This window comes from Physella acuta, unplaced genomic scaffold, assembly GCF_028476545.2.
Source record: "Physella acuta isolate Inbredline_101_S28 unplaced genomic scaffold, ASM2847654v3 ptg001210l, whole genome shotgun sequence".
Taxonomy (NCBI): domain Eukaryota; kingdom Metazoa; phylum Mollusca; class Gastropoda; family Physidae; genus Physella; species Physella acuta.
The window spans coordinates 238,346-246,806 of NW_026732727.1; the positions used below are offsets into that span (position 1 = coordinate 238,346).

At 31.9% G+C, this 8,461-nt stretch overlaps 1 protein-coding gene across 1 annotated transcript; it reads right to left on the minus strand.

The window, feature by feature from the left end:
• LOC131957128 (uncharacterized) lies at positions 1-7,758 on the minus strand. Its single transcript, XM_059321834.1, has 8 exons — positions 7,697-7,758; positions 6,456-6,592; positions 5,803-5,959; positions 5,582-5,704; positions 4,246-5,048; positions 3,231-3,285; positions 2,704-2,801; positions 1-1,770 (listed from the first exon to the last, which is right to left on the minus strand). The coding sequence occupies exons 2-8, from the start codon at positions 6,555-6,557 to the stop codon at positions 1,639-1,641; spliced, it is 1,470 nt and encodes a 489-aa protein (XP_059177817.1). The 5' UTR covers positions 6,558-6,592; positions 7,697-7,758; the 3' UTR covers positions 1-1,638.
• Positions 7,759-8,461: the final 703 nt, after the last annotated feature.

Genomic DNA, 8,461 nt, shown 5'->3' on the forward strand with positions numbered 1-8,461 from the left:
CTATGATATGTGCCTATTTATTGTACATTTTATTTGAGTAAAATTTCTCTGTGTAAAATATGATCTGTGTATATTATTTTATATAAGTAAAATTTTTCAGTGTGAAATGTGATCTGTACTTATTAATTATACATTTGATATAAATAAAATTTCTTAGTGTAAACTCTTTAAAATTAGACATAAAAATGGGGAGCTGGCTTTTAAAATACAATTTACAAATATTTATTTTATATACAACTATCTATTTGTTCTTTATACAAAGCAGCTTACATCACAATCATTGAAACTATGCATAATACTAGAAAGCTAACTTTTGAATAACTATTTCACGACCAAGGTAGAAGGTAACAACAGATATGTGAAGGATTTAGGTATAATTATCTATGCAATTGACATAGAAATATAAAGCCAGAAATTTAAAAATTAAAACATTTTTATATTTATTTTTTTCTAAAACAATTTTTTGTATTAACAAAAGTGGTTATATTGTTTAATCGATTCATTGTATTATCTTTCTTGTCAGTAAACATCTTGCACTGCTTTAAAGATATGCTCCAGCTAATGAAGTAATACAATGATTTTCATACAAGGAACATTCGTTGACATTTTAAAAGGTTTAATTTTTTTAAAAATCAATAGTAAAAAAAAAATCAACAAACAGTTGAGAAGTTGGAGAATATTACTGTGACAAAATTGTCCAAAAAAAATGTATTTAATAGATACTAGCAGTCTAATCAGTTCTGAGGTCATTAGAGATAACACAATTAGAAAAACCCTTAACATGATTAGCCCAGGTCAAAAGGTCTGTCATGCTTTGCTTATCAGTTAATTTAAAAGAATAGTTCCGTAATGATTTGTCTTACATTCTGAAGCGCAATACACAAAGATAACGTCTTTTCATTTTAATGTTTTTTAACATCGCCTTGTTACTGGTAAAAAAATACACATTGCAAAATAATACTAATACCATTTCACATTTAAATTAGTACTAAGCAATTAAGATAATTCACAAGTGGGATTCTAATTTAAAATTTGAAAAAAATAATTAAAATTAAAGATAGCCTGTCAAACCAGAATATCTTTAGAGCAAAATAAAAATTATTTCTTGTTTTAACATTTTTGGATATGCACTGAAACATTTTATTAATAATAAATTTAAATCAAGAAACTACATTAAAAAACAATACATACATTTGATCTATTCCTTCCCAATTAAAAAAATCTGCTATCTACAGAGATACATTTATTTGTGTAAAGAGCAGCATCTGGCTACAAATACAAAGGTTGTAAACCATTACACTGACACTACATGTCAAGTTTGCTTAAAGCTTCCTGATTTTTTTTTCACCAGGGCAGAAAAGGCTGTGTTGGAATGCAAACATTCAGAATGTGTGAAGCACCAATAAATCAATACCCGCTGAAATTTTCAAATTTTACAACAACCTTTACATTAACTCATATATAAGGGTTCACAAAAATATTAAATTATTTTTTGGACTCTAAACTAAAATTATATTGGAATTTAGAATAACACTTAATGCAGGAAAATGTATAAAAATTAAATTCTATGTGAAATTACTTTGAAAATGGAATGAACATGCTAATGTTCTATAACAAACCACACTAGGTAAATGCAAACTATGCAAGCTCGATTTCATAAACCACTGGAAGTCCACCAATCCTGTAGCTGCCCATGGTGCCAGAGTCCCAGCGAACTTCAACCATGTCATACGGAAGTTCTCTGACAATCACTCCAAGACCTAACCCATCCTGTAGGGAAAATGTAAGCAGATTAGCAGAACAGCACTATAAATTGTGATTGCTTACAGAAGTTCTCAAACAATCACTCCAAGACCTAACCCATCCTGTAGGGAAAATGTAAGCAGATTAGCAGAACAGCACTATAAATTGTGATTGCTTACAGAAGTTCTCAAACAATCACTCCAAGACCTAACCCATCCTGTAGGGAAAATGTAAGCAGATTAGCAGAACAGCACTATAAATTGTGATTGCTTACAGAAGTTCTCAAACAATCACTCCAAGACCTAACCCATCCTGTAGGGGAAATGTAAACAGATTAGCAGAACAGCACTATAAATTGTGATTGCTTATCCTGTATAATAATTAGCTAAGTTTGTTTGTAACTTGTAAAAAAGAACAAACAAGGAAATACCAAACACAATAACAAGACTACAAATGGAAACAATATAATAATGATTTTTAAGATTTGTGTTTTTTCTTCTTCTGTTTATACCATTGCTCCAAATGCTTTGCTGCTAGTCTAGATATAAAGAAATGTTTTCTTATTTATTATCTAACGTAAAATGGCTTTAGGTAGAAATAATCAATTACTTAAAACAAACTCATTTTAAAGTATGGTTATTTTAAATTTATCTACTAATACTATTCTATTAAGTCAAATAAATATAATTTTTAAGCAGTAGTTAATTAGAAATTAATTCAGGAACCTTCTCAACAATATTTAAACCTGCTAAAAAAGTTATAATATTTAGTAGAAGAAAATGTCTAATTAATAACGATACCATGAACTAATCAAAACTAAACATATTAGATCTAAATTCTTTAGTTCACACTCTACTCTTTGTTACAAGTCTGCCTACCCCCTCACCACCGAGTATCTTGATGAATCTCTTTGGGGATTGGTACATAATGGATATAATTATACAATAAAAAAAAGCTTACTGCCTGCCCATGAGTCCAGTTTGGTCCTCTGCGAACCCTTGCTCCTACTTTAAGTAAGGGCAATTGTTGCGCTAGCGGCAACTTATTTCTTGCTTCCTCTTTAGATTAAAAAGATGAAATAGATAAATCAAAATTTGATGATATACATTTTATTTTACAGCAAAGAACTTCAAAAGAGATTTTACAATCAGCTACAATTATTGAATCCATAACAAGAAGATGGATCAGTCATAACATTAATAAAAATACTTTCCTTATAGTTGATCTCTGTTATTATTATTTACAAAAACTTATTCCTCTAAGTATCTAATGAAATGCTATTATGAAACATTAAACAAAATAAAACAACTTGACACTTTTGTGCTTATGAATAAACAATTATCTTATTTAGTAAATAAAGAGAGGAATAATTCAGGCTTCAGTTCAAATATTTAATTAATTAAATTAAATAAATTAACTGATCAATAGTAATGATAGAAATCAGCATTCTTACACACACCTCCTGGTTACAAAAGCAGTCGACTTACCTACAGCTTTAAGCCGTTTTTCCAAACTACTTTGTTGCCCTTTGATTAGATCAAGCTGTTGAATTTAAAGAAAGAATTAGAATTTAGCAAATATTCAAAGTAAACTTAATCTGCAGAACATTCTAGCATGACAAAGAATATTTAAAAAAAACCATTTGAGATCTATTAGTACAATGATTCTTTCTAAAGGCACAGGCAAATTGTCTGGCTATATACTTATGTGGTGCTGGGTAGCCAGTGGTGATAGTTCAGTGACATTATTAGGATTTAAGTACATGCTTAAGCAGAGATCTTTAAAGTTTAAGATCACGTGTAACCCTTTATGATGGTTAAAGTAAGTAAAGTTCCCTTTTTGAACCTCACAGTTCATGGGGAAAATGAAGTTCACTGTGACCTCAACATATGAAGAGAAGTGTGGTCAACAGTATGCCCAAGCGCCTATACTTTCTCTATTGTGAGTTAGGTACCAATCAGAGCTGGGGGGGGGGGGGGAGGGGGAGAGAGACGACAACTCAGGACGGTTCTACTGACTTGAACCCAGATTTGAACTCAAAACTTTCTGTTTAGCATTCTAGCACTCTACTGATAGGCCAAGCTGTCCCACAACAGTTAAAGTAACTTAGCAGTTATGGCTAACTTAAGAATATCAGTCAGTCTGAAAGCATTTTTGCTAATTTTAATAGTAAAAACAGTATAGTAATTTCACTGAACTCACAATATGATTTTCTGACATAATTTGAATTTAATAAACTGGCATATTACTGCAACTTTTAAAAGATAATTAAAACACTCCTAAGTTAATTTTCAAAACACTTTCAAGCATCAATATGAGCACATTAAATAATCAGAAGTCAACAGCCTATGTTATCCGTAACTACTTGACATGTAATTCTTCATTGTGATAGAGGAAATCCTTTCCAACATTACTATTATGATCAAAGAAGAAGAAAGAAAATTTATCCAGATATATTGATATACAATAACAGGTACAATTATGTTTAAACTTGAAACTTACAGTACGGCTAATTTCAACTATTTGTGTCCCAATAACATCTGCATTCTTCTTCTTCTCGTCCTTCATTATTTTAAGGCTTTCCTCAACCTTTTTCAAGCTTTGTTTGATATCTTTTCCTGATCCATCTTTGTCTGAATTTCTAAGTTTGATCTCAAACTCAGTAAACCTGGCTATGTCGTTATCCCTTCTGTTATTAATATCCTCTTTCATTGACTGGATATGTTTCTCTATGCTTACTATTAATGTTTTCATAGCACCAATTTCTTTTTCTTTCTCATCAATAACTACAGCTGTTTTTTCTTCCAACTTGCCAAGTTTATTATCTGTTTCACTTATTCTATTCTCCAGAAAATTCAGTTTATTTTCCATTTTGTTATGCCCGTCTTCAATGTCCTTTATCCTATTATCAAAATCAGACGTCCTGTTCTCTGATTTTGTTGCCTTATTTTCTAAATCACCAACCCGTTTTTCAAACTTCATAAATGTTTGCGTGTTGTCGTTCTTGTAAGTTGACAGATTTTTATTCACAGACTCGCAGCTTTTAGCTGTATCTGAGAAATCAGCAGTGAGAGCCGTGATTGATTTTTTCATCTCGACAAAACTTTCCTCTTGTTGTAGAGTGAGCAGGCCTCGGCTGGTTATATCCTTCAGTTGACTCTTCATCTCCTCCACACCAACCCCTTGTTTTTTAATACTGTTCAGATCTGCGATGACTTTAACTAAGGTAGACGACAAAGATTCTAGTTTTGAGCTGCTAGCAGCTAGCTGCTTCTGAAGATTCTGAATCTGATTTTGTTCTTGGACTATTGAAAATAAAAATGGATATTAAAAAGGAGTTTTAATTTATATCCATTACAAAACACTTTATCATAAAGAAAAAAAATACATCATCTTATAGGATATAAATAAAAGTTCTCTTTTTGAACTTGACGGGGGAAGTAGAGTTCGCCTGTTTATGTGAACTTGGCATATGAAGAGATATTGTGGTCAGCACTATGACCAGCTGGCTTTACTTTCCCTAATGTCAGTTAGGTGCCTATCAGAGCTGGATGGACTCAGGGACGTTCTAATGACTTGAACCCAGATTTGAACTTGAGACTTTTGGGTTAGCAGTCTAGCACTCTACCAGGCCATCCCACAGGAAGTAAATACAAGTCATTAAAAGATGAGAAAATATATTTAATGTTAATGAAGTATCTCAATACTTTTTCACCCTTTTTTCAAATAATAAACTAATATTAATAGCAATTTTTAAAAACATTCTTTGGCCACTTATAATTTTGCTAACTAGTTTGTACACACAATCACACACAGATACACATTTTAGGATACTAACTTTCTGTTGGTGATGTGTACAGTAGTTGACTTTGAACAACACCAGGCCGGGAAGGAGAATGTGACAAAATATCAAAAGACATTGATCCTGAGGTTTCAGTTTCGTTGAAACAATTATTCTCAGCTGCAATTAAAATCAAAGAGGATTATTTGAAAAGAGCAGCTAATTACATATTTCTACTCATAGAGTTGGTTAATTAATAAAGTGTAACGCTTCCTTACCATAGGAAACATGTGATTTTCCAGTAGCTTGCTGCCTGAATTCTGCAGATTTCCGATTTATAAAAGTCATGGCATTCTCAAGGTGGTTACTGACTTCTGTAAAACTTTGGTAGTCAGCGTCTTGCAGTGAAACGAACTTCTCACCATGAAGTTTAACCTGGGAAATAAAGAACCATTTTCAACAACAGTTAAAATATTTGTAATACATGTACACTTTAATGTACATCAATTACTTGTAACAATTTGTATCTGGATTTTCAACACACAATTTTACTTTACACAACATTTTGTTGAGTAAATTGTTCTAGAAAAGTTTTCCTTAGTAAGATAACTATATTATTTTGTAAAAGAAATAAAGATATAGACCTAATTGTGCAATTCCATTTCAAACTTATATATTTAAAAAAGTTAAACCTGAATGTTTCTAGCTACCTACCTTGCTGCCCAACTAAACAAATTTCAACCAATTTTCACCTTAAGGTTATGAGGAAAAAATGCAGTCTATACTAAGTTACTTTAATCAACTTGCTGAAGGCTGTTTACTCTATTGCTACACAACAACAAAAAAATCCCAACAAATTTCTCAGCTTAGACTATGACACAAGATTCAGGGTTGTTGAAGGCTGTTTACTCTAAAATCAAGGCAGACTTACACTGCTGATGTAGGCATCCACAGCCTCAACCAAACTGTTTCTCTCATCCTCCAGCATATCCAACTTTAGGTTGACTAAGCTCTTTTTCTTCTCTGCTGCCATGTTTTATTCTTTTGTCTCAGTTATTTAATTTCTACCTGTAACACAACAGCCAACAGCATTATAATTTTATTTAAAGAACTGAGCTATTTATTTTTTACCTTAATTATAAAATCCTTAAACACTGATAACTTCTTACTAGTGTAACTATTATAAAAACCTTAAACACTGATAACTTCTTACTAGTGTAACTAGTAAAGTGATATTAGGCTTTAGATTTGCAGTAATTTAGATAATATGTTTCAGAGTTTAGGTTAAAGTTACCCTAGTATTATAAATTACCAGTTTAATTTAACAACCTGACAATCACTTTCTCATGCAGGGCAATAGTTAGACTAGTTTCTTAGTCATCAGTGCTTTTTTTCCACCCCTTTTGACATTTTTATTATTACTTTGAGGTAGCTGCATTGCTGAATCATGATACCTGTACTGTATAGTAAACGAAGAGGGGTTGGGGATTTACTTTATATGAATATAGTTAGAAAATCTGTCTAGTTTATATTTTTTATTATTTTTACGGTCACTTTCATTGCAAAATAAATGTAAAAAAGCAGGTTTTTAATCCATGTCAACAATATGATGGAAGGATTCTCGTCAACTCGGTCGCCTCCATTGAGTGTGACACAGAGGCGTAGCGAGGGTGGATGAGGCGGTACATATGTCCCCAGACGCCAGCCTTAGGGGGCGCCAAAATAGGTTGGAAAACATTAAAAGCTCATTTTAGCTACAGTTTTGCATTATAAATAAAAAATATATAGATCTATACTCTATAGAGAGGGCATCAAATTGAAAGTTTGTCCTCAGCAGGGGAGGGGGGGGCAAATTGAAAGCTTGTCCCCAGGCACCGGGAAGGGTTGCTACGCCTCTGGTGTGACTAACTAATATGACTATGACTATGTATTGAAATTGTTAATGTTGTTGAATACAATAAATAATCAATGAGTTGAGTGAATAGTACTGAATAGTGAGTAGTGACTGTGAGTAGTGAGCACAAAGAAAATGGTAGATTGTGAGAAGTGGCCTATGCAAAATGCACTGAGTCTAGAATATAGATCTAGAATTAATTCAAGTGTTATATGGACGAATTTTTCACACATGATGCATTCTATTATCGTTAAAACACTTTAATAAAATGGGCCTACGTTATTTTTAATGCCATGTTCATTTTTCCTTAAGTTTGTTTTATTTTCTTAGAAAGTCATCGCTCTTTAATGTAAAAGTTTAGAAAAGTTTATAATTTTACTACAAATATTTTTCGACTTCTTACTAAAAGCAGAAAATATATACATTTTACATACAGATCTAACTTGTTATTATTATTAACGTGTATAATTAACGATTGTATCCAGCTTAAAATTATAAAATGGATCGTCCATAATAGGATGTTACACACCAGGTCATGGTGATATGGTGACAGCAGTAGTACCAGATTAATAGGGGAAGGGGGAGGGGGCTGAAAGGGCAGCAGCCAAAGGCCCCCGATTGTTATCCATCCTCTTCTCTTGCAAACCATATTAAATATCTCTTATCAGCGTAATTTTGGGTTGTTACTATACAAAACACTATTTTAATCTTTAAATCAGAAGTTCATTTAATTTTTTGGTGTTGAAAAATCATTTATTTTCTTCTTTTCATTGCATAATTATATAAAAGCTTGTAAATAAATGTTTAAATTACATTTTATGAATACTTTTAAAACTTTAATACGATAGAATTGCATGACTAAAAAAGATAGCACACCAAATGAACACAAACAATGTGCGTATAATAGCGCGGCAAATAGTACTTTATAAGTAACCATTTAAGGCCAGACACCACACGTTTTCGACAGTAACAGTTACATTTTGTTTACTAGTATGGGTTTAACTCTAATTTTGATAGTAATACCACTTAGCTATCTAACCTGA